This window comes from Taeniopygia guttata, chromosome 10 (assembly GCF_048771995.1).
Source record: "Taeniopygia guttata chromosome 10, bTaeGut7.mat, whole genome shotgun sequence".
NCBI classification, from domain to species: Eukaryota; Metazoa; Chordata; class Aves; order Passeriformes; family Estrildidae; genus Taeniopygia; species Taeniopygia guttata.
The window spans coordinates 4253909-4279892 of record NC_133035.1 but is presented as its reverse complement, the minus strand read 5'-3'; the positions used below and the strand labels follow the sequence as shown (position 1 = coordinate 4279892).

Genomic DNA, 25984 nt, shown 5'->3' with positions numbered 1-25984 from the left:
GCTGTACCCGTGAGCATATTCTTTTGCAGTTTCTCACCCCAGTCAAAAAGAAAAAGGCAGAAGAATTTCTGTTAGTTATCATTCATGTGCTTAAATCAATTTAGAGAACTTATGAGACATAAAAATACTGCAAATACTGGAAGTGTAAAAAAAAATAACTTTCTTATCCTGGAACATCTAAAAGTGTAGTTCAATAGAAATCCTCCTGGTGGCACAACAGACCTTACAAAAATCACTTGGTATGACGTCTTCCCAAAAGTCCAACGGGAACGTGTCGGGACACTGCTTTTCTGAGAGGGAGCTGATGCATTTAGCAAAACTTATTTGAAAAGTTTGCCATGAGCACAAGTGAGGATGTAATTTCACAGAGGCATATCGTTCTGACAACAATATTCTCAAGGCTGGCCTTGGTCTCTCCACTGCTGACACTATAACAACTTTCAAAATACTGTCCACCCCAAATTCTTACATTATTTTGCCAGCATAGGCCCGTGTGTTGCAGTGCTCCAAGCCATTATATTGGTTTTCCTCTTCTCACTGCCACAGCCTTGTAACACTCTAATGCTGTGTTAGCGTTTTTTCCTTGTGTGTTGGTTGGTGATGACACACAGATAGAGGTATTTTGGAAGTATTTCTTGTTGTATCATGGGGAATTTAATAGGAAGGGCTCTGACTCATACTTTCCTCTGCATGCTGTCCTGTGAAGCTAAGGACATAAACCAGTTTCCAGCACAGAGTCAGTTCTTGTGTCTTAGCTGTTCCTACTACCTTCCTGTCCTTTTTAAATGCATGTTATTTGTGTGCAAGCAGAATGGAAAGAGGATAATTGCTTCAGGCTTTTGATTTAGTATCTGAAGGAGAGTTATGTTTTTCTGTGTTAAATACATTCAGCATGTATAAAGCACTACTTAAAATAAAATAGAGCTTCTGAAGTGCCATCCTTCTTCACCTCTTCCTCCCAGTTTTCCCTTAGAGCTCTCTCCTGCAAAGAGCCTCTGGTGCCTGAGGAAAACTTTAGAGTCACATTAGAAATTGGCTTTCATGGAAGGAAGGGCACACAGGATGATCTGAAAACAGGATGTGTGTTGGACACATTCCTCTGGTTCTCTATTTTGGTTTTGCTTGTAGATTCATTTCCTTTTTGTAACAGCTTGTAGTTCAGTGACCTGCTGTATGAGTAAATTCTACTGCATTACCTTTAATCTTACAATTTAAGGTTTTTGTGATGTGTATTCTTTAGAAAACAGAAACGCAGCACTGAGTTGAAGTGTCAGTTAGCAAAGAGAGAAATGCTGTCTGCACAACAGTGGTTTGGCCTACTAAGACACAGATAGATTTAGGTCTAAGAGAACAACTTCCTCTTTCCAGCCTTCTCCCAGCAAGCAAGGACTTTCATCTCACTCTAGGAGAAAAAAACAACCAAAAAAAACCAACCAAAGAAACTTTATCTGTTTGCTAGAATGACAAAAGAAAAATTCCAAAAGTTGATCTGGAAATGTTTTAAACCAGCATAATGACAGTTGGGTTTTCTCCTGCATTGCCAGCATCCGTCTCACGTGGTTGAAAGCTGAATCTGTGTCTCTGAGGATGTGTTGTGGTGGGTTCCTGCTGGGTTGGGACAGCCACAAGCCCTCACTGTGATGAGCACCTGCTGCCCTGGTACTGCTTTTTGCTGCTCCATTTGTGGTCTTCTGCACCTGAATTTGGGTAGTTCCTTAGGATTTGCTATCTGATGCTATCTGATGGCTTTTGGAAGGTTTTACTACAGAACCTTGTACAAACTGCCTGTGGTCACTGACAAAATGTGTAGTGACTGATTTTGGAAACCCAAATTCCCCCTACTAATATTCATAGTAGTTGTCTAGAATACTAAAATGGGGATGGGTGGCTTTGCAATCCTATTGTTAAGAGCATTTAGATTTCTTTTTGATAACCACCTTTAAGCTGCATTCAAAATAAGTTCACTTTGACTGGTATGTTCGATCCAGAATGTGGCCTGTCTGTGGTTTTGCCTATACTGCAGAATTAGTTTTAACTGATTGTAAACTAATGGTGTAAACTGCGACATGTAATAATTTGTTTTAAATATGCTTGTGCTCAGATGGTTTAGATTAGCAGTGGAAACTGAAGAAAGTCCACTTTTAGCACTACTGTAAGAGCAAATTTTGAAATTAATGGATTTTACAGATAAGAATCTTACAGTGTTTTTTTCTTCTGGAATTGAACTGTACATACTTTGTATAATTTTTTTTCCCAATAATGACTTCATTTAACCTCTTCTATATAAAGTTCTGCAGTATATACACATGGAAAATTCATACATTTAGATCACTATAGTAATGGAGAGTACTGTTCTTTGTACATTAAACCAATGCATTAATCTTAAAACTAGGAGTTGAAAGCAGGACATATCAACCTATCAAATGCAGTAAGACAAAGTGTAGAATGAGCCCAGAAGTATACACCTTCTAGTGAAATAAGTGAAACACTTGTTTACTGGAAACAGGTAATAAGTGATTTTTTTCAAGGAGTGTCACATGATAGTCATCTACAGTAATGAATTCCAGAGGCACCTGCCAAAGTCAGAGTTGTTAGAGATATGCATCAAAAAATATGATTATATTGGGTAGCAGAGTTCAAAAGATAAAGAGCAAAGCTCATGTTAATGACTTATGGTTAGGTGGCACTCAGGGCAGGACTGCCTCATAAGATTATTGTGGGTAGGACTTGGACTCGCTGATTCCAGTTTGTGCCAAAATAACAGGATCTTAGTTCTCCCAACATGTTTTAAACTCTGGTTGTTGTTTTTTTTTAACCTTGTACTTAAGCAGTTAAGATGCAGAATTTTCTACAGTTTTGTATGCATTGAGAAGAGCTTAATTGAAAACAGATTTTCACACAGTTGTCTTTTTACCTAACCAGTCTCACCTTTGAACTAAAGGCGGGGAAAGGATTTTGAAAGCTAGAAGTAAGGATATCTATCATTTGAGAAATTAAAAATGAGAGTGGGCATGAAGTAGCAATATCATATTTTTTTCTTTAAAATGTAGGTGTTGGTAAAAAAAGTGTTTTCTGGCTTTTTAAAAGATTTTTGAACTTAGTGCATAGGAGTAGGGGTCACCATTACCTTTTGCTCTTCCTATTAGTTCCTTTTTTTTAACTGAGGGCTTTAACAGATGCACTTTACCTACACCCCAGTGACTAATGGAATTCTGCCATACCTTGATTAGGACTCACCTGTTTATTGAATGAGCTTGAACTATGATACTGATCTTTTATTGGATGAGTTTGAACTATGATACTGATCTCCTTTTACAGATGATCTGCCCAGTGGGTGAGGGAAAGGCTGTGCTGTCTGCCTGGACTTCAGTAAGCCTTTGGCACTGGCTCCCACAGCAGTCTCCTGGAGGAGCTGGCAGCCCATGGCTTGGACAGGAGCCCATGGCTTGGACAGGAGCACTCTGCTGGGTTAAAAACTGTCTGGATGTCTGGGCCCAGAGCATGGCAGTGAATGGTGCCACATCCCGTTGGGAACAGTCACTAGTGGTGTTTCCCAGGGGCTCTGGGTACTGTGCCCAGTTGTTTTTGCGGTTTTTATTGATGATCTGGATGACAGGATTGAGGGCACCCTTAGGAAGTTCATGGACGGCATGAAGTTGGATGGGATTGTTGATCTGCTGGAGGACAAAAAGGCTCTGCAGAGGGATCAGGACAGGCTGGATCTGCTGCTAAGCCCAGCTGTGTGAGGTTCAACAAGGCCAACTGCTGGGTCCTGTCCTTGGGTCACAACAACCCCCTGCAGCACTACAGGCTGGGGCAGGGGGGCTGGAAAGCTGCCCAGCAGAAAAGAGCCTGGGAGGTCCTGCTGACAGGGGCTCAACTTGAGCCCAGGTGGGCAAAAAGGCCAATGGCACCCGGGCTGAACCAGCAATGGTGTGTCCAGCAGGGCCAGGGCAGTGACCTGGATGTGCTGGGAGGCAATCCAGGGGGTTCCTCAATTCAGGAGAGACATTGAAGTGCTGGAGTGAGTCCAAAGAAGGACAGCAGAGCTGGGAAGGGTCTGGAGCACAAGTCTGATGAGGAACAGATTGGGGAGCTGGGGGTGTTTAGCCTGGAGAAAAAGAGGCTCAGGGGTGAACTTATCACTACCGAAAGGAGGGTGTAGTAGGGTGAGGATCAGGTTCTCCTCCCAGGGAAAAAGTGACAGGACGAGAGGACATGGCCCCAAGCTACTCCAGGGCAGGTTCAGGCTGGACATTGGGAAGAATTTCCTCACAGAAACAGTGATTAGACATTGGAATGGGCTGCACAGGGAGGTGACTGAGTCATTATCCCTGGAAGTGATCAGAAAAGGACTGGAGATGGCACTTTGTGCTCTGGCTTCGTTGACAAGGTGGTATTTGGACTCAATGATCTCAGAGCTCTTTTCAAACCTTAATCATTCATAGATTCTGTTCAGGCAAAATGCTAGGGTAGTAATTTAGGGATTGTAAAGGGTTTTAAAATTCTGCTTTTTTGAAATGTACAAAACAGAATCAAACTGTTACAGGCCCATCTGCTCTTACATAGTGACAAAAGGTAAACCACAGTTTCAAATCTGTTCTATTTCCTACATGTTCAATGTTCCCTTCAGAGGTTCTCATATGCCAGAAAAGAAAAGAATTGTTGATCTATTTTACTGCAATGCAATATAAACCAAATGTTAACTTTTCCAATTTCATGCAATAACAAAGTCTGGGTTCCAAAGTGTTTTCATGAAACAGGTATCATAGAGCTGTGGATATTGAATATTAACAGCTTTGATAATACTCCTCAAAGTTTTACTAACATATTACAAGGTATACAATTGAACAATTACAGGATTTTTTATATTCTAGAAAATAAAAATTGCAACTTATTTTTTCTATCTTGTTTTTAAAGTTCATGGTTAAATAATCTGTCCCTTGAATGTGGAAAACTGGCACTTTTCCAAATCAGAACAGAACACACCATTGCAAAGCACCAGTGTAATTGAAGAGGGAAGTAATTTGCATTATTTTTCTATAAAAATACTCTTGAGTAACAGATGGTGATCACAAACATATTGCTCCAGAGACATATGAAAGCCTACGTGTTCCATAAAACTCAAGAGTGAATATTAACCCCAAAATTCTCTCTTCAATGCTGAAATGTGTTTGTGTAGTAATCTTCAGTACGGCCATAATTACAGTACACGTCTCTGAAAGTACAGCTACAGGAAAATATTTCAGAGAGTAGGTTTTCATTTGCAGTTTCCTATAATCCAATTATTCATGTTAGACTGAAGTAATTAACCAATTTGTTCTGACTGCTTCAGTGCCAGGTTGCCATTATAATTTATAATCTCAATTATTGTAATAAGTAGTGTGACAACTCATTTTAACATTTAAACAGCCCGACTGCTAATGATCCAAGCAGCCATGTTTCCAAATTCTGGCCTGAACTAGGCAGAGGTCCACAGGTGTGTTAAAAAAAACCAAAATTTGGCAATTCCCCCCCATCCTTGATTTGCAGCTTTCATTCTCCTCTATCAGAGGATATCATGGTCTTCCAGAGGTCTCAATCAAACAATTATTATAAATAGATTTTTTTTTCACTTGAGTTATGACAAAGCATATAAATGTATAGATATAAAATTAGATTTTGATCCAATTAACTGGAAATCAGATTAGCATTCATGACAAGCTCTTGCTGAATTCACCTTGTACAGAATTTTACATCACATCTGTCAATGGATTTTTCATGCTATCGGCTCAGATTGAGGTCCTGAGGGGAAACTGAGGTCCTTAACGGGAAAATTTGGATAATTAATAACTAGGAGCAGAATACCTTCTGCTTTTTCAAGGATTATAATGGCTGAAGGTATTTGGAGTAATTCCTCATTGCACAAATACAGCATTAGCCAGACATTAGACTAGCTTGGTCCTTTTTCACCCCATCAAATTGCTGGTTAATGTCATGAGGTGGTTTTTTGTGTGCTTGCAGGAGGCTAACCATGTATGAGAGAGCTTTAATATTCAAAACTAATTTCATTTGATTCTCTATAGAACTCAGCATAAATATTTACCAAGTTAACACACATACAAGAAAAAAAAAATCCAAAAGCGAGAAAGGACCATTTATATTAGGCTGGGTTATAACTAATAGAAACTTTGATGAATGATTTGGGGAAATATTTTTCCTGTTTTTGCTGAGAGGGAACTGATAACTGTTCTAGTGATTTATAGTGTTAGAGTTCTGTTTATAGCTTGTCTGAAGGCTACAATTTTTAGATTAAATTAAAGCAGTAAGTCCTTGTTGTCATTTTGAAGTGTTTCAGTAGTGCTCTTTATGTTTATAGTGCCTTGTGACATCCTGTGGGGAACACACTATAATGAATACATAATGAGGCTGCCTCACACCAAGAGATATTTAGTGGAAAAAAGATGGGGGAAAGCATTTCAGCTGCTGTACAGTAGGTATCTTGTTGTCGAATACCCCCATTTGCACGTCAGACAGCGTGAAAATAATTTTTGTGTTGTGCGCACGAGTTTCTTTCGGAGCTGACATGCCCAGGGCAATATGTAAACTTCTGAGGTCACACACTAGACTCACTTACTGGTGACGTGAGAGAATGATGCCATTATTTAACTTGAACACACAGGACGTGACGGCTGGGTTCGCGGGGGAGCGGAGCCCGTGGGCCGCGGCCGTGGGACCGCTCGGCGACAGCGGCCGGACCGCGGCCCACAGCCCCCGGCGGCTCCGGCGCCGTGACGCGCCCGCGGCACCGCCTCCGCCCGCCCCGCTTCCCTTCCTTCCCTTCCTTCCCTTCCCTTCCTCCCTTCCCTCCCTCCCTCCCCGCCCTCCCGCCGGAGTCCCGCCCTCCTTCCGTCCCGCGTTCGCCCCCTCCTGCTGCGGCGGCGAGCCGAGCCCAGGCGAAGATGGCGAAGACTTACGACTATCTGTTCAAGCTGCTGCTGATCGGGGACTCGGGCGTGGGCAAGACCTGCCTGCTGTTCCGCTTCAGCGAGGACGCCTTCAACACCACCTTCATCTCCACCATCGGTGAGGGGCCCATCCCGGCGGGAGCGGGGTCCTGGCCGGGCCGAGCGGGGAAGGAGCGAGGGAAGGGCCGGGGGCACCGCCCGTCTCGCCGCCGGGCTCGGGGCCGTGCGGGACCGGGGCCGGGGGCGGCCGTAGCCCGGCGCGGCAGCGCCCGGGGGGATTGTCCGGCGGGGAAGGTGCCGCGGCCCTGGCGGGGCCCGCAGGGTGCGATCCGCTCCTGCAGCGGCCCCGGCGCCTGCCGAGCCCGGCAGCAACAGTTGTGCCGGGCCGGGCCGGGCCGTGCTGCCGCTGTTGTGCCGAGCGCAGAGCCGCAGCCCTTGCCGGGGCCCGGGAGCCCGTCCGAGCCTGCAGCGCTGGCGGCCTCGGGCAGACCCGCGGCTCCTTGCACTCACCCGGGGTTTGGGTGCAAACGTTCGGAAAGCGCTGCAGGGCAGGGGTTGCTGCAGCTGCATGGTGGCAGTGACTGAACGCTCCGGGCAGGTGGTTCAGCTCTCACTTCTTCCCTCCACACTTCCAATGCCTATGTGTGCTCACGATTTTGGGATTTGCAGTCGTTCCGTACAAGCTCCTCAGTCGACTGTAGAAGCCCCTTAGCGAGTAGTAGGTGGAGGAACCTTCTCGACAAAAGTTGAGTTTTGTCCTAAATTTGATTGCAAAGAGGGGTTTGTTTCTAAGCTTCTCTAACCTTGTTTAATGGCAGTGAGGTGTGATATATCAAATTGTGACTTACATTTTTGTAAGATTTGTCAGTTTTAAAATACTACGCTGAAATAAACATAAGCAAATTTTTCAAGGCCTTTGCTGAGATAGAATTGAATTGAAACTACAGTGTGGCATGACCTGAGATTTGTGTTCGGCTACTTGTAGCTGAGGTCACTTTTAAAGTGAAGTACACCATTTTGGGGATGAACGGGAAAAGTGCAGTGGAGGTTACTAGCATTTAGGAGGCCAAAACTAATGCTGACTTTAAAAAATAGCACTAAGAGAATGAGTAGACTCTCTTGACAAGAAATTGTAGATAACATGAAGTAGTGTGTAAATTGTTTTATGTTACCCTAATGCCCTGTCCTTTTCAGACATTTTACTGTGCTGAATTTGGTGCACAAGGAAGAAACAGTCTTTATTTAGGCACATGTGATTGACTAAATTAGGTGTGGTGTCATTTCTAATGCTTTAAGAACAGTTTTTCTGCATTTTTCTGGCAAATTTCTCTCTGCAAATATTTTCAAAATGCTGTATCAGTAATACCAGCTGATTAAGGCCTGAGTAGCATTTTACCCTAAGAGGTATTATTTTGTATCTGTGGTGTAAAAGGCTTAATAAACATTAATAAATGCTGTATTATTTAAAAAAAAAGGCCTACTTTGGTACTGTGCTGCTTCTTTATGCTTCTAAAGAGATAGCTAACATAAATGGGTGTGTCTGTCTTCCAACCATTTTCTTGATGTTTCTTGAACTGCTCAGCCCCTCAATAGATTTTTTTTTCTCACTGATTCACTTTGAAGTTTTGAGGACTGTGAATATGCTGTTGTTTTTTCTTACCTTACTCAGTAAATATAGGATTTGTTCTCATTTCCTTCCTTTATATTTGTTTGTGCAAGGGCCTTATTTTCAAAACAAGTCAGCTCGAAGAAACTTAGTAATAACTGAGGTGTACTTTTAATTCCATAGGTAATAGTTGTGATTCCACAGTTATGTATTCCTTCTTATAGTTCTAGTCCCCTTTTATTTTTTAGCAAAGAACCTCCAAGCAGGAAAGTTGACAAAGCAGGAAATAGTGAAACTTTTCATAAAAGTGCTGACTTATGCTTGAATAAAAATACTTGGAGTTTTTTTAATCTTTGTTGCGTATTGTGTGTGTTGCTCGTTTGTCTGTCATGTGGCTGTAATCTGTTCTTGAAGATGTGCTCGTGTGCCCTTTTTCTCTTCTTGACAGTAGTTGATTTTACAGTCATAACTAGTCCATCTGATGAGCTTGGGGGAATTCCATTTTTAACAATTCTGCTTTTTTTCCGTGGCTGATAATTCATAGTTAACCATGATGTGGAGGGAGGTGCAGGGATGCAGCACTTCTCCCAAACAGGCTGCCCTGCCAGTTCAAGTTTTAAGGTCCCCAGATGAGCATTTCTCATTCAATACAGAGTTTTCCTGGAGTCTGAGCTGCCAGGCTGTTTGGTTTGTATTTTCTCCATGAAGTGGATCCTGCAGTAGGATGGTGCTTACGATGTGTGTACAGCTACCAGTGTTTTGTGATATTATGTGCCCTCAGTTCTCCTCTGGTGCGTCTCTGCTAACAAGATCAGACTTGGTGTTACTGTAGAAGTCTAAGAAGGCATATGTTTGAGATGTGTTGACATCAGATTTTATTGTTTAATCTTGTGTACTTAGATGCTGTTTGTGAGATGAGTCACTTTTTTTTAACTATGGTGGGCTTAAATATTTCTTATTTTCAGCTTTTTTCTTAGATTTTAGGTCCATAAGTTAAAACAATCGCTGTTGCCATGATAAAAGGTCCCAATTCATACCCAAGTACCAGATCACTTCCCTATAATTTCCCACTCCGATTACTCTTTAGTAGTTTAACCAGGGTTAAACTACAGCACTCCAGTTACCAAAACAATGGAAACAATTTCCAAAAGGAAAAAAAAAAGTAGGAGGGAGATATGGAAATACTGTTTTATTCTAGAATAATTGTTTTACTTCTCCTCAATGCTCATATTCTAGAAATAAGTCAGTAATTAATTGTAGTTACTTTGTCATTGTACATGGTATATTTGTGTTATACTTCACAGATCCCCTTCTGTTTTGCTGTCATGCAAAACGTGCCTGTAAGGCTACAACATCCATGGAGATTGCTTGGAGGTTAGGAAATGCTCCTTTGACTTTTCTCCTCGAGACTTTGGTCATGCTTGTAATCATAATCAACGTTGGACTGGTTCAGGCAGCAGGGACTTCCAGCCTGGTGTCCTGTGGCCAACAGTTGCATCAGAAGTGTGATAAAAGTGCAGTGCATATGAATTTATCATTCATCAGACTTATTTTATTCTTTTTTGGGGTGACTTTTGGTGCAAGAGCCTTTATGTCTTTGTCTTCACTCCCTGGCATAACTAATACCTTCAGCAGAATTTGCCACCCATTAGGAGAAGTGAACCAGTGAGCTTTGTATTATTCAAAGTGATGTATTTTCACTCTGTGAAAGCACTGATTGGCCTTAAGCAACTTTAGACACGACAGGTCCTTGTCCTTCAGCAGCTTTTAATTTTTTATACAGGGCTCTGTAGATCTGTTAGAATTTCTGAAAGTGCTGGCGAGGCATAATGCTGCTGTGGTCCCTAGTGAGGATCAGCTTTTCACTGTGAACGTGGGATAAAACTTTTTTTTACAATGGGAGTCTGTTACGTAAGGTTGTGTTGTTTAGTTTGCTTTCTGAGTGGAAACTTCTGCTTTTGCACACTTGTACATGGAAAGTAAAATGCAGTTGAGTCAGCTCATTTTCATACTTAACAACTCCTAAAGCAAAACTTATCTTGGAATATCTCATGTGCATTTTGCTAGTAGTTTCAGTGCAATACACAAGAATCAGAAGCATTAATTTAGCAGTTTCTAAGTATCGTAACTTGCTGTTCAAGTAGTGCTGTCTGGTAAAACTGGATTCGGTTTATCATTTGAAATAATAAGGCTTATTTTTTGCATTCCTTTCAGCTTTTTTGTATCAACTGGTTTCTATGAGAGTAAAGTTGAATCTTTCTAGCTGATAGCATTTCAGATTTAGTACAAAGGCTTGCTGACAGAAACAAAATTTGTCGTATTTATTTTTTTTAATCCAGGATGATATCAGCATTTGGCAGGAAGTTGCTCACAAGATAGTACTGTATCTTGAGAGTTGAAACCATTTGTTGATTTTACAGAAGTAACTTTTCCTTAGTCTACATCTTCCAAAATAGGACACTACTCTGGCAGGCAAGCACGTGTGTGCTGACCTTTGAACACTTTGATGAAAATCCTTTGTCGAGCAAAATTACCAGCTTCCCTTTTACAGTGAAATTTCCATGTATGTAATGTGTAATGGAAATTGTTTTAGTGTATTCAAGTCAAATCATGCCTCGTTGAATATTTCTACTTTTCTTCACAGTTACTTATTTGTATGATGGACAAGGACTGGTTGTTGCTTTCTTGGGGTTTGGGTTTTTGTTACCCACCCTCCCATTAGGCTTTCCTGTCCTTAGTCAATCAGTTTCTTTTGGGCTTATCCAGATGGTGGGAGCTGTAGAAGAAAACACATCAATGATAGATGAGCAGGGAAGGGAAGGCAGGGAAGCATTGTCAGGAGTACTTTATTAATGGTCATTACTGCAAACAGATTGTCACCTGGACTTTGAAGTGACTGAGGTGAGTTCACTCACACTCAGGTGGCACTGTTACACTTACCTGCAGGGTGGAAGTGTGTGTTCAAGGCTTGTGGGATCTGGGGCTGGGCTATCTCTTTAGGACAGGGTTTGCATGGAATAGGGAAAACAGTTTTGTGGCAATAAATACAAAAGTGGAAGAATGATTCAATTTTGAAGGTCAGTGGTGGGTGGTCAGCCAGATGATGAACAGGAAATTGTAGCTGAAGGTATTGCAGGTTTAAAAGCATTGAAGGTTGTGTGTTTTGTAACTTTAAATTTGCTTCTAACACCTAGCTGGCAGAAAAAGACATCTTAACTTTGATTTTCATCTGCTGGTGAGGTTGCATTACCTTACTGTATTCTGCAACAAGCCAGCAATGGAGTTTAAATTGTTTGGCTTTTATTAAAAATGCTGCTGCAGCTTTTGTTGCGTGTTTTACTCTGAAACAGTGTGACAGATGTCTGAGTGTTGATGCCTATTCCTAATTGGCAGATGGAGGTCTGTCTTGGTTAACTGTTACTGGTTATTTGAGTGACAGGAGGGCAGTTTCGAGCTGCTTTTGTGACTTGGTTTGAATGCAAAGTTAAAAACACAGACTAACTTTGAATAAGGGTAGGAACAAATATCTTGGTTGATGGATACAGGCTTTGAGAGAGGTATTGAAGACACAGCTTTTGTTTGGGAAATTTTAATGTACTTTTTAGAATGGATTTCCTAGTCCTTGTGTAGTCCTTGTGTAGTAGAAATACATCCTTTTAGCAGAAATGTATCTTGGACTGTCTTACTTCAGAAATTAACTAAAATTAATAATAATAATAATGCATGCAGTGTTTATAATTATGGTTTATTTCATGTTTTGTGGTAGAAGTTGCGTGGTTTTAATTCAAAGGATATTATATTGCTTTTTATCTTTAATTGGATGTTATGGTAGCTTAAGTGTCATCTGGCTGACTAGATATATAAAATAGCTCTGATACTTTTCTAACATGGATGAACTAGGAGTAGTAAACTAGGAGTAACATCAATAAAGTTGGACTATGTCAGGGTTTTGTACAGAGTTAGAATCATAGACTCAGGATATCCTGAGTCAGAATTAGCACACAAAGATCTTCAAGTCCAACTCCAGGCTGAACAGACCAAGTGCTCTCAGCTGTTCCCCATAAGGTTTCTCCTCCAGACACTTCACCATCCTTGTGGCCCTCCTTTGGACCCTTTCTCAAGCTTTGTATCTTTCTTTTACTCTGGGACACAAAACTTGACTCAGAGGCTTTTAGTTGCCAGCCTTGCAACTCAAAACTTAGGTCAGTAACTTCCTGTCCCAGCAGAGGTTACAGTGGGTTGTAATTTAGTGCCTTTTAGAGGGTTTAGACCAGCAATGGCATCTAATATCAGCTTAATCTTGTGGTTTATAGTAAATATTCCTATTAAATGTAAGCTATGAGACACTTGATTAGATTGTATGTAGTTAAAGGCAGGTGAAGTACTGCATGTGTCAAAAGGCTTCCCTTCTAGGGAGAACAAACAGTTGACCAAGTTTAAGGCATGTTAATTTTGCTGCCATCACACAGATTCTTCAGCTTTGGACACCAGAGGAAAAACCTCCTGATGCTGAATGTCAGTGGCATCCTCTTATATGTATGGTAACATCAAAAAACTTGTCAAGCAGGCTGATCACTAGTAGGAGTCCGGCTCCACTGGAGATTCTGTTTTTCCCAATCTGGAGATTGGAAAAACCAGGCTGAGTATAAGAAATTGGGCAAAGCTGAAGTGTCTGTCAGCCAGGAAACACATGCACTGCTACCCCTACCTCCACACCTCCCAATAAAATCCTCCTTTCTTCTACCTGACAGAGAGCAATAGCTTTCCTTTACTGTGTCAAAATATAAAATATCTTGTATATATGGTGTGATTTCTGCTGGGATTAAAGCTGGAATATCTCTGTCAACCCAGGCATGGAAAGGGGGAAAAAGAAACAGAGTAACTGCCTGGGAGAACTTTTTTGACTTAGCAGAAGTGATGTAGGAAGTACTTAGAACATGCAAAGCAGGAAAAGCAAATGAAGAAATTAAAGAATTAATTAAAATTAATTAATTAAAAGAACCTTGCAGGGTGTAGGAGAAGAAAACAGCTATGTGCCAGAAAGGAAAGTATGATCTTAATAAGTTAGGTGGCTGTGCCTGTTAGTACAGGTAGTAAAAACCTTTCAAAAAAAGGCCTATTTTGTCATCCACGTAAGAAGTTAAAGCAGCCGTTCTTCTCTCATGTCCTTAACTTCCCAAACAGGCACTGACAAACCAAACCCCCCCCATGCTTGCATATCCCCATGTTAAAATATGGGTTTAAAAAAGCCTCTGATGAAAATGGGTTTTTGGGGCTGATGAGAGTGCTGTTTGTAAAACTAACTTCAGTAACTTTAAACCTGCTTTGACTTTTTGGCCTGATTTTGCTGCCTCACTAGGTACTTTCTACACTTGCTTCTAGCACATCTGTATTCAGACTCTAACTGAAATTCCTAGATTAGATTATTTATTTTAACAAGGATAATCCTTGCTGGATGAGACATTTTGCTTTTCTTGGATCCTTTTGGACAGAGTGCCAGTTAAAGCCAAGAGCTGTCTTACTGATGTTGTTGATATGTGCTTTTTTTTGTTCTCTGTACTTTTTCTTCCAGTGTAAGCAGGTCCGTGCCCTCTAAAGTGAGTGTAGAGTGTTAGAATGTTCAGAGTGTTTAGAAAGCACAGAGTGTTTGTGCATTCCTATAAAACTTTCAAAAATTTCATCTCTTCTCTCATTGCAGTGGTCATGTGTAAGTTATACCTGCTTATAACATTATCCAATTTAACTAGTTGTTCTCTCTGATGCTTTTGTGGCATCCCTGAACCTATCAAGGAAGTGTTGGGCAGTGTGAGTTGTTGGGCTGTAGCAGTGCTCACCTGTGATACCAACTGTTCCCATGGAGTTTTTCATACCTGTGTTAAATGTTCAGCTGGTGGGGTTTGTATGTGGTGCCAGCCTCAGGCAGGGCTGGAACAAAAGGTACAAAGTGCATTGTTTGAACTCTGTGAGGGCATCTTATCTGTAAGTAGCCATGGACTTGCCAGTTCTTGCTTTGCTTTGTGGATCCTGGGACACTCAGTATGCTCACTTTTCATGTAGCACCTCTTCTGCTTTAAACAAACAGTGTTCTGGCCCCTCAAAATCTTTATTTCTTCACTCTGAATAACCAGTTCATGTAGAGCCCTGAAACTTTTAAGAGGCTTTTTAAAGAAGAAGTGTTATCTCCATTTCTCACTGGCCAGATATATAGATGTACCAGGACCAAAAACCAGTCCTAATCTTTTTGGCCTGTTCTTATTGTCACAGCTGAAGTTTGGTTTATGAATAATAAAAAATGAAATATAAATCGTGGTGGCAAGGCAGTATTGATTGCATGAGACTTTTTAATAAGCCATTTTTTCTACCTTTTGGATTCTTAAGTTGTTAACTTTGGACAAAGTAATTATTTTTGTCTTTTTCCTGACAGCAATATTCAGTTAGAGTTATTTTGGTTAAAGACATAATTTTCTATGTTTTCTACACCTACAAACATAGATCATTTACAGGCAAGAAATTTGGGATAATTTTTTTTCCTGTTCTTGGGGGTTCCACTTTGGGATTGGAGATTTTTTATGCTTTTTTTTTTTTCCCTTACCTATTAATTTATGCTTTTGATAAGGATCAATCACATGTCATATTGTATTATTAAGCACTGGACTACTGAAAGAGGAATCAAATTTTTGTATTCATAAGCCACCTTCTAGATGGGGAAATCTGGTGTTCTTACCCGTTAAAGCACGTGGCAGAGGTTTTTTTCATGTTGTAGAAAGCTGCATGCTTCACATCCTGGAGATACGAGGGAAAGAAGAGCTTCAAGGTAGATAAGAGATGTGCAGGTCTCCCACAGCTGCATTACAGGTTGAGTGAGTGTGGGATAGGGTCCCTGGGAGGTCACTGCAGCTATTTCTCCTGCGTTCCCAGCCCTAGCTGAGTGTGACATACAGAGCACCTCCTGCACTGCCATGCAGCTGCCTGGTGCTGGCTGCTCCAGGATCCTCACTGGAGCTGCTGGCATGCTGCTTGTGGGCTGCCTCTGGCTCTCTGCTAGCCAGTGCCCAGTTCAACAGAGTCTGCCATGCACAGAGGAGAGATCTGGCTGGCAGTACCTGTGCTCCCAGGTTGTGCCATCAGCTGTTGTTCCAGATGGAGCTGAGCTGAATTATGGAACTCACACAGGTGAGTGAGTTTGAAGGAGGAAAGAATTTGGTTGTGACACCTGGTCCTGGCAGCGCCTGGCAGCTGTGAAATTATAGCCTCAATTTGAGTCTGTTGGTCAGTTTTTATGTTTGCTGCTCTCCAGTTGCATCTTGGCTTGAAAGGAATATGTTCTCTAAGCAACTAAGTTAATGCATTCCTTTTAGAGACAGGCAGTCTATAAATAATCCTTAAAATAAACAAACTTTGCTGCCTGTATCAATAGTACAATTTAAATCTATTTTAAAATTGTTTTACGTGAAACTGAGTTACCATCAAGTGTAGCTTATCTTCCATTCAAAATAGAATGAGAGGTAAATCGTAAGTTAATTTCTCTGCACTTTCATAGTATCTAGATTGTAAGCTCTAAAATACATTCTGCAGGGATTCAGCTCTTTTAAAGTTGGCCTCTTGTGACAGTTGATCATTTCACTCATGTCAAGTAGTATTAAGCTTCTAGTGTTATGTTGTTTTGTAGTCTTGAATTTTATATTGAGTATTTTTGGTGTTTAAAATCATGCATTTCAAAAGCAATCTGCAAGCTGACTTCAGAACACTGAAAAGAGAATTTTCAGTGCAGTGTCCACACAGAAGTCCTGCAGTGCACAGTTGTGCTGGCAGAACTCACAGGAGCACTGGTGTGAGCAAGTGGCGGAAGAGCACTGGATTCAGATCTTAGTGTGGTAACCAGATCACACCATAGGCTATGGAGCTGTAAAAAACATGGATGTTTCAAATATTGGTCTAATTCTGTTGGTTATAAATTGTATTCTGAATAATTTCTTCTTTTAGGTAGAAAGTAGCTTATCTTAGGAAAGGAAGCTTAGGGTGGCAGTTGTGCCATAGCTGAGGGGACACGTGCTGCAGGAAGTGGCACTTTGCTGGCACCCTGAGCACTGAGCTGATCTTGGTCATGAGTCTCAAGGCCTTAGGAGCTGGAAACTGCCTTATGTCACACATGCACATGGTATCCCCACTTTTATTGCCTTATTGCCTTACCTACTTTAGTCATTTCTATATCTTTCTTTTGCCAGTGTCTAAACTTTCAGAGGTGCAAGGCACTGCTCTGTGCCTCGTTGTGTGGAACGCTGGTTTTGGGTTCTTGGTGTGGGTGAAGAGTTAGATGAAGAAAAGCCAGTTAACCTGAAGGAGCCTATTCAGCCCACTCAAGGTTACCAGTGTGTTGTGGGTTCTTGTGGGCTGCCCAGAAAGAATGCAATACAGTTTGTCCCGGTCAGTTGTGAAAGAGTAACTAGAAGTGGTTGCACTTGTGTTTAATTCTAAAATAATTAGTTTTATGACTTTTGAAAAAGTGTTGACCTTTACCCTGGCGTGGTGTTCCGTGTTAGTCTGCTGTATTTTTAAATGGGTGCAATAAAAGACTACTGCCTCTTTAATTTACATACTGATACAAGATATTGCTGAGATCATCTGAAAATTCTTTGCAGATGTTAATACGGACTAAAGCTAAATGTTCACATACAAAATGATTAGACTTTGTTCTTTTGTATGAGGCTGTATGACACACTGGTATGTTGCAAGGGTTCTCTACCCTGCCTTTTACAGCGATCTTGACTCCTACTTTGTAATTTTTTATTTTTACAATAATTATTCTAGGAGGATTAATTTAAAAGCAAATTTCTGAAGCTTCATTTATCTACCTTTGTAGATTGAGGCAGTATACTGATGTAGCACAAGCAAATATTCTCTTGAAAACCACATAAAAAATAATTGTGTATTTAATCCAATCCCTGCAATACCTCCTGCTGAGAACAAACACAAAAAAAGGAAAAGAAAAAAAAAAGAGTAATCCCTGGATAAGCTTGTGGGGAAAATCTGTGGGAACACAATGATGTCCCTTAGCTGGTGGATGTATATGAAAAGAACTAGTTTCTGGAGTACTGATCTGTAGGTCTCTTCATGGAAGGTGATGAAACTCCTGAGCTGTATTCTGGTGTGTCCTCACCCAGCTCTGTGCTCAGGGCTGGTGTCTGCTGTGTGTCACCTGGCAGAGGTGTGTGACAGGGCCCCTCAGAGTGGGATGGAAATACCCTGGCAGCAGATGATGCTGAAAGAGCTGCTGATGATGCTGAAACAGCTGCTGTGTCTCAGGGCTGGGAGGCTGCTGCTGGTGCTCTCCCTTGGAGGGATCAGCAGAGCTGCAGCAGAGGAGCATTGCTCCTTCCCAGCTCTTCTGTGCAGCTGCAGCCACTTGCTGTCCACAAGATGCACAGCCTAGAGGGAGAAGTATTTTCTGAGTAATTTTCTCCCAGGATTCAACAAACTGAGGGTGAAGCATATTGATTTTCAGTTATGTGCCTCTTCTTACTTCCTTTTTTTTGAAGGTAAGTTACAAATCTACTTGCTTGGTTCAAAGTTGCTTTTAATTCACTTAACCCAAGTGACTGCAGAAAGTGTTTTCCTTTCTTTTTGTGTATCTTAAGACTCTTACATGTCCTGCAGTGAAGAATTCGTAAGGAGTTCTCTTTTCCTGGCTCAGCCCATTGAAAAAAATCAAAACCCCATGACCTCATATATAAACCAAGTAGGCTAGAAAGGACCAATGCTGTGAAGCTGGATCAAGCCTAGCTTGAAATTTGATGCAGAAACTCCAATGTTTCCCATGTTGATTTGCTCAGAAGGGTAACAAGACTGTACCATGACTCCTTCCCCCATCCTTTTTATTGTGGTCTATGTCCAGTAGTGGTAAGTGCCACAAAGTTCTGTTTATCACGGAATCCCATTTAAAAAAAGAAAAAAAAGTTTTATTCCCATTTAATTCTTCCATTCTTACTTCAAAGGAGTAGAAGAAGATTTAGACACATAGGAAGACAGCTTCTTTAAGAGGGTGAGGCTTTTATTATATGCAGGTCATGCAAAGCAGTTCCCTTTTTGTTTTAATAAACTGGGATGCATCTTTTATGTTCTTTGATAGACGAGACTAAAATAAGATTTTTCCAGCAAGCTAATCTGGTATTCATTTTTTCACAGCATCTTTGCCAATTTTTGTGTTCACTGACTTCTTAAAATGTCTTTGGCTTATATATTAAATAAAACCAAAAGGTAAACAAATTAAAATGCTAGTACATTGAATACTTAAAAAAATAAAGTATTGATGGAAATCAGAAGTCAGAGATGGAGCAATACTCTGCTGGGGTAGATATACAGGCTAGTGTATGCTATCAGAGATTGATGTTTATTTACATCCTGAATGGTGCCGATTTCCTGTCTGATTTCTTGCTACAGCTGCACACATAAGGTCCTGCTGCTGCAAACTGGTGTTGAGCCACATGAAAAATTAACTTAAAATACTGGTGAATTGGGTAATAAAGCTAAAGGTTAAGAATTCTAATATTTGTCTGCCAGTGGCAGGATTTTTTGTTTCAGTTTCATTTTTTTTACACTAATCTGTATAAGTTTCTTTTCTGTCTGCATTTTACTGCTCTTAGAAAACATTCAGGAACATGACTGTTACAGAAGCATTTTGCTGAGCAGACTGAAGTCCCAAGAAACCTTTACCTTCAGGAATTATTTTCTGATACAGTTGGAACAGCTTACTGGCTCCAACCAGAATACTTTGGTTTGGTTTCTTTGCTTTCTTTGTGCTGTAGCATTTTCTGCAACAGCAATTTTGTTGAAAAGAAGAAACAAGACAATCTGTCCAGGCAGTGGTACTATGTAGGGAAAAGTTGTAGTGGAGTCCTAGCTGGAATAGATACTGTAGCATGAAAAACATGAGATATTGGGTCTGATGGCTACATGGTTAAAATCAGGGTGAGAGGAGAACAAAAGAGTAACAGTGATGCCCTGAGAGTAAGCTACTGTTTTAAAAACTAAAGTAACAAAATGAACTTTTTCAGCCTCCCTGCTCAGTTTGTCCTTGCGTTCCTGTAAGAATTGCGTCAGGCTGGTTTGTTGAGGTTCATGGTAGAAAACCACTGGTACCAGAGCTGGAAAAGGAACTGCTCCCTGTGTGCTGCTGGGCAGTCCTGGGTGTTTGCTATTCTAGTGTTGTGAGCTCTTTCTAATGTTTCACAATGTCTTTTTTAAATTATTGCATTGCAGCTTAATTATGGGTAAAATCTGCCCAGGTGGGCTGGAATAAGAGGAAACATAGCTGGGAAGTGGAGTAGGGGAAAAGGGAGTGGTAGAAGAGCTTTGGGATATGGGATGGACGTGACTTCTTGGCTTATGCCAAAAGAGGCCAGGTGAGGCCCAGTCCCCCTGGCCTGTGGCATTTGGCTGTGTGTCACTGACCAGGCATGCCCTGAATTTTGTCAGCTGTGCAGAGCAAAGCAAGGTAGACACAGCAGCATACAGCTGCCACGGTTTTCTGTGGGAGCCTTCGTGTGGCACTGAGGATGCTGCTCAGCGTGCTCTCAGACAGAGTTTTGTTGGAAGCTGTGGAAGCAAATACCCCCAGTAAAGTAAGGAGAGAGGATGCACCCCAAGCCTGTAGTTAGCAAGGATCTGGAAAGGATTTTGAAGAACAATAAGCCCTCAGCTACTTTTATCCCATGCTGCAAGGGAAATGCAAGCAATTACAGCCCTAACTAATGTGCAGTTCAGATTTGCGCATTTTGGGTTCTATCCTTGCAGGATGGAGATTTGATTCCTGCAAAAAATGCTTCTGTATGGCTCTGATCTAACATTTACTGATGGGCTAGTGTGTCAGACTTTCATGGGACAACTTCTCTTTAGCAGTTAAAGATAATTATCCTGTTAGCATTTGCACTCATAAGCATTAATCTGGGTCTGTGTTTTCTAAAAGCTTCTAAAATTTAATTTCAGATGGACATCCAAATGTTTCTGGGCTTTTTCTCCCTACTGGAAGAACAGCATTTCATGTTGTGTTTTAAAATTGAGAGCTGTGTGATCCTTTGCAATCAAACTTTAATTCACTGACTCTTTATTTGGCCCAAGCAACTTTTCAAACTTTGTATCCCAGTGTATGACTGTGCAAAAGAAGAATGGATTAACAACAGAAATCTTCTGTTAAGAGTTAGTGTTGAAGTTCTATAGTTGTTGGAGTGTTTTACGTGGTGTAATGTCGATGTAGCTGTAACCAGATCGTGGTTTGTGCTTTGCCATGCAAGAGCACTTGGACGGAAGTGGCAGCACATGTCACCAGGCTTGCTCTGAATGTGTGTAGCTCACCACTTCCTCATACTGAAGTGAAAGAACAAGAGAAACATCAGTTTCTAGTCCATTTTAACTTCCAAAAAATTACAGTTGCAGAGGTACTTACAGCCTTTCCCCTTATATTCTTCTTTTAGCTTTGAAATTAATGTTTGAGAATTTGGATGAAGTTCATACTAGCAATCTTAAGTTCTGAGAAGATATTTTTTGTGCAGGTCCTGACTTTTAGGAGTCATCAAAGGAGTGGTTGTATTAATCATTTCAGCACTGCAAGGGAAGTGAGTAACCACGAGAAACCAGTCTGTGCAAGAGCTGGATTGGTGCACATGGGAAGCCTGTGCTGCAGTCAGGAGTCCTGCTCCAAAAGCCACCCCTGCAGGATCAGTCACTGCTGTGTCCCAGCTTCAGCAGTGCAGGCAGAATTCTCCATCAACCACAGCAGTCTCTGAATCTATTTTCCTGCTAGTTGTTTCCTAAAGCTTCAGGCCTAGACACAAATGAACTTTTAGAAGTGATTTAATTTGCTGTTGCCATAATAAAATGCTCTTTCCAGAGAAATCCATATTTGTGCTTTATAACCTTAGAGGCCAAAACAAAATCTATTCAGGCCAAAGGTTATTTGTTTTCAGACCTGAATACAATTATCTGTGATTTCAGCAGCTGTGATTGCACTAGTTAGGAGAAAAATCTTTACAACAAGGGAGGTGATATCCTCTGCAATGTAAAATGGAAACACTTGCCAATATTATGTTACATAGGATAGGAATTTTTGAAAGTGCATATAATTCTCATGTCACCTTTAGAAGTATGTGAATTAAAATATCTTTTTTCCTACTAGTGAATCTTGTGAAATTGTAGTTGTACTAGTAATCATAGCATTTTAAATTAATGCAACTAATTTTGTATGCTGTTTAAGTGCTGATGTGATATTTTTGCTAATAATTTGTATTCTAACTAATGAGCTGAGCTACGTATCCATGGCACATTAAGTGGCCAATACTTGTTATTTTCAGTATATGAAAATAGTAATATTGCATGTGAGAAGAATGAAATTCAAATAACTAATGAACATTGATATTTCATATTCAGTTTCTACTGTGGTGTAGTAAAAAGTCCCATAGCTTCCTGTTTAGTGGATGGATGAATTCTTAAAGCTAGAGAATAGCATTTTTCCAATTAAGATACTTTTGATAATTGAAAATGAATTACATTTTAAGAAAGTTTATTTAATTTCTTCTAACTTCCCCCCCGTCTTTTACAAACTACAGCTAAGTATCAAGTAATTATTTAAGATGCAGTGAAGAAGTGGGCCATTTGTTTCCAAACCAATTAATTTGGGGAATACTGTCACAGGATTGAAAAATCTGGCAGTCATGTAGTAGTGAGGCTTGAGCAGTCTCAATTTGACCTGTGTTGTTATACAGATTTAGAGATCCAAAAGTTAAAGTAGTTAGGATTAAGGGGCTAGTCTGTTTGGAAATCCAGCTCACCCCCTAAACCTTAAAAAGAAATTATTAAGCCCTTCTGAATTAATTTTTTCAATCTTTTTTTTTTTTTAAACCTATGCCTTAAAATCTGAAATTTATTTTCAAAATCAATCTGAGAACTGATGGGTACCATGTGGAAGTATAAAGTGCAAAAGGAGAGAAGTGTTTTCTTGATACTTTTTGGAGCTTCCTAGAAAATCTTAATTGTTCCCAAATGAGTGTTCTTGAAAAAGGAGTCTTATATCTCCTGTGTTGTTATTACTGCGATGTCTCATTAGATTGCATCAAACATCAGTTTTTAAAAGTAGATGCTGGCTTTGAAAAGGAACTGAGGTGTCACAGGATGTATTTCTGACTCTGAGCCAGAGGTACCAGGGAATTGACTTAAACTGCAGGGAAAAGTCAGATGTTCAGGAGAGATACACATTCATACTAGTGACCTTATTGGTGTAAAATGAAGGATCTGGAGATCAAGTCTTCCTCTAATGATCTTGACTAACTGAGTTTGGCTTTTATGGTGCAGAATAATTTATCCTTGCCCTGTTGGATGCAGCTGAAAACTTTGTGCCTTCTCAGCACTTCCAAGTGTGTGCAAGTAATGGCAGCTTCAGAATATTCTTTTGACTAAGTTTGCTCTTACCAAAGTGCCAAAAGGAAACTGAACGCCTCCTTTTCATTAACTGCAAAACTTAGGAGTATCTCTTTCTCTGGCAGGAATCGACTTTAAAATCAGAACAATAGAATTAGATGGAAAGAAAATCAAGCTACAAATATGGTAAGTATTTCAAAGTAATTCAGGTTTCCAGTAACTTGAATTCACTTTGAGAAAGAATACTTCAAAGCTTTTGAGCTTCCGTGTACCAGATATTTCATACCTTGTATTAATTGACTGTTCATAAGGTTTGTGCTTTCTCCTGGCTTGCACTTGGAGTCGTTCTGCTTCAGTAGCACTGGCAATAGCCTGCAAGCATGCAAGCATTACAGCAATTTCCTAGTTTATCAGAAGCTGTCCTCTTAAATGTCCCTTTAGCTTTTCCGTGTGGAGGAGAAATATTAACTCAGTAGCTGTAAGCTAAAATATGCAAGCCAGTAAAATGTAATCTCTTCTGGTACTTTGCTACCTGGTTGTACTCACCAAGGCACAGGTGAGTGATAATTCCTTGCATGGTGGCTTAGTAGAAACTGAGTGTCCTGTGCCAGAATCCTTGTGACTAAGGAGGTGCAGTGCCACAAGTGGCTGATAAAAATGTTTTGTCTATAATACAGGTTAAAAAAGCTGGGTTTTGTCAGGCCTTTGGGGTTCAGCTTTCCTGAGGTGTGACTGGTGTCTGCTGGGTCACCCACAGGCAGGTGCTGCTTTCAAGTCACCCAGGACAGAACACCAGCACACTGAGGTGTAGTGGCTGACCTTAGCACCAAACTGGATGTGACAGTGCACTATCCTGAAATATTTCATTGCTGTGTGTTTTAACTTCTGTCTAAGACAGGACTTGGATGCATCAGAGCTTTTTATTTTTAATTACTGGAGGGCAGGCTGTGTATTGCTGAGTTTTATTGCTTGCATGAAAACTGGAGTTTTTGTGCTGCTCTAACTGCTGCTGTAAAGAGGGTAGCTTGGGAGTGAGGAAACTGCTGAGGGCTGAAGAAACTTGTGCAAACAGCCAAAGGTGTGTTTTTCCTAATAAACATGTATCAATGCATTGTTACTCTCTTTCATAAGACATCTCTAAGTACAGATGAGTGTAAAACAAATCCTTTTTTGTAGGGATACAGCAGGCCAGGAGAGATTCCGCACAATCACAACAGCCTACTACAGAGGAGCCATGGTGAGTGCTCATACTTCAAAAAACCTAAACACAACTAGTGGAACTGGTTTGCTGTTCCTAAGTTTGTGTCGTGTAAGTCTTCCACTGGAGGACTGGATAATTGTGGCTCGAGATGTGGGGAATGAAGTCTGTGGTTTGGTTGGGGGTTTACTCTTTGTTTTTCCTTTTTTCTATGTGCTGGTACTCAGTCTAGGCTTGTTTTTTGTGATGAAACTTCCAGCCCTATTGTCTTTTTTAATATAATTAAAATTTCTGCAGATTTTAATAAAATAAGCTACCAAGCTTTAATCAGATAGGTTTGGGGTTTTTTAAAAATGCAGTCAACCCATTTAAACACTTGAAGTGTTTAAAAATGGATAATGAATTGTTTTAATATTAAAAGTGCGTTTCACTGAATTGCTTTTCCTTCAGCCAGTAGAGAATGCAAAGTCTGGGCTAGAAATACAATCACCTGCAACATCTACTGTTCTGTTTTCCTCCACTGAGTATGACTTGAAGTCAAATAATTGACTTAGAGCCTGCACCCTTGTGGTACAACACTTGTAATGTTGTTAACGGCTCTTAATGCTATGATTTGAGATATTTTATGTTTGGACTCCTTTAATTTTGACTTGGTGATTACTCCCTGTGCTACTATTTTGGTTCTTTCTGCTTTGTATGAACGGATCCGTGACATTCATAGGCTGTGGGTCCAAATAGCTTCACTGTTACAAAGCACAGGGAGAAGTAATAATGGTTGTGGCACTGTATTAGAGCTCTCCAGTGCTTAAAAAGGCTTTGGCAGTGACCTGGTCTTCTCCCCAGTCCATGGCCAAGGACTTCTATTTGTCCTATGAGGAATGATTGGAAAGGCCTTAGGAAATGGAGTGAACCTTGCAGTCTGTCTTTAATGCAGTGGCTCTGTGGTTTCCCATGCTTTGCTAACTACTGAGATCCCATGCCAATGTATGTGCAGAACTGCTGGAAATAGCTGAAGCTTCTGGGAGAGCCCCAGGGGTGAAAGTTTCTGCTGGCCCCAGTAGATTGGAGCTAACAGGTTTGATATCCTGGACTGCTTAAAGCTGCTGCATCTAAATGTGACTTTAACCAGAGAGTCCCGGTTGCTGGTGTAGTAGAATTTCTAAACTTGCCCTGTCTGTAGCCTAATAATTAAAAACTTTGGATACGTGGTGTGTTTGGCCTCTTAACAGTGGCAAAAAATGTTAAATAGTTATATTTTGGGTAAATTCCAAGCCATGGCATAATGCCTTGAGAAAAGACTTACCTATAATCCAATGTTGAATTTTTTTAGAACTATAATTAAAACTACAGCATACATCAAAATTCAGCCAGTAGTACTAGCTCATCTAACTAGATTTTCCTAACTTTATTTAGGGAATTATGCTGGTGTATGACATCACAAATGAAAAGTCTTTTGACAACATAAAGAATTGGATAAGAAACATAGAGGAGGTAAGTGCTTTGTTCCATCTTATGATTTCCCCGAGAGAAATAAAAATCAAGTAATTACTTCCAGTGCAGTAGCCATGCACCACTTAGGAGTAAAGTATCTACTGTTACATTTCCAGAATAGCCCTGTGCATGTGTGCAACCTGCTACAGAGCTCATGGCACATATTTGATCTATTACAGTACATGGGCAAGTGTAATCTTGGAGTATTTATTCCAGCCTATTTTAATATTTTAATTGCTTGTTTCAAGAGTCAGCCTCTCTCAGTAGTGCCTTCATATTAGCTAATTTCTCTGAAATAAAAGTTTGTTGTGGAGGAGTTTGACACACAAGTTTCTT

The 25984-nt window shown here is 40.6% G+C and overlaps 1 protein-coding gene across 7 annotated transcripts in view; it reads left to right on the top strand.

The window, feature by feature from the left end:
* Nucleotides 1-6851: 6851 nt before the first annotated feature.
* The window catches only part of RAB8B (RAB8B, member RAS oncogene family), a 29315-nt gene continuing 10182 nt past the window's right edge, over nt 6852-25984 (top strand). For 4 of the 7 annotated variants that reach the window (XM_072933751.1, XM_041718323.2, XM_072933750.1 and 1 more), the window contains exons 1-4: nt 6852-7065; nt 23085-23145; nt 24136-24196; nt 25571-25648. In XM_072933751.1, coding sequence (XP_072789852.1) covers nt 6942-7065; nt 23085-23145; nt 24136-24196; nt 25571-25648 — 324 coding nt within the window. In that variant the 5' untranslated portion in view covers nt 6852-6941. The remainder of the gene's footprint in view (nt 7066-23084; nt 23146-24135; nt 24197-25570; nt 25649-25984) is intronic. The other 3 variants (XR_012057522.1, XR_012057523.1, XM_030281058.4) reach the window with 1 other exon arrangement.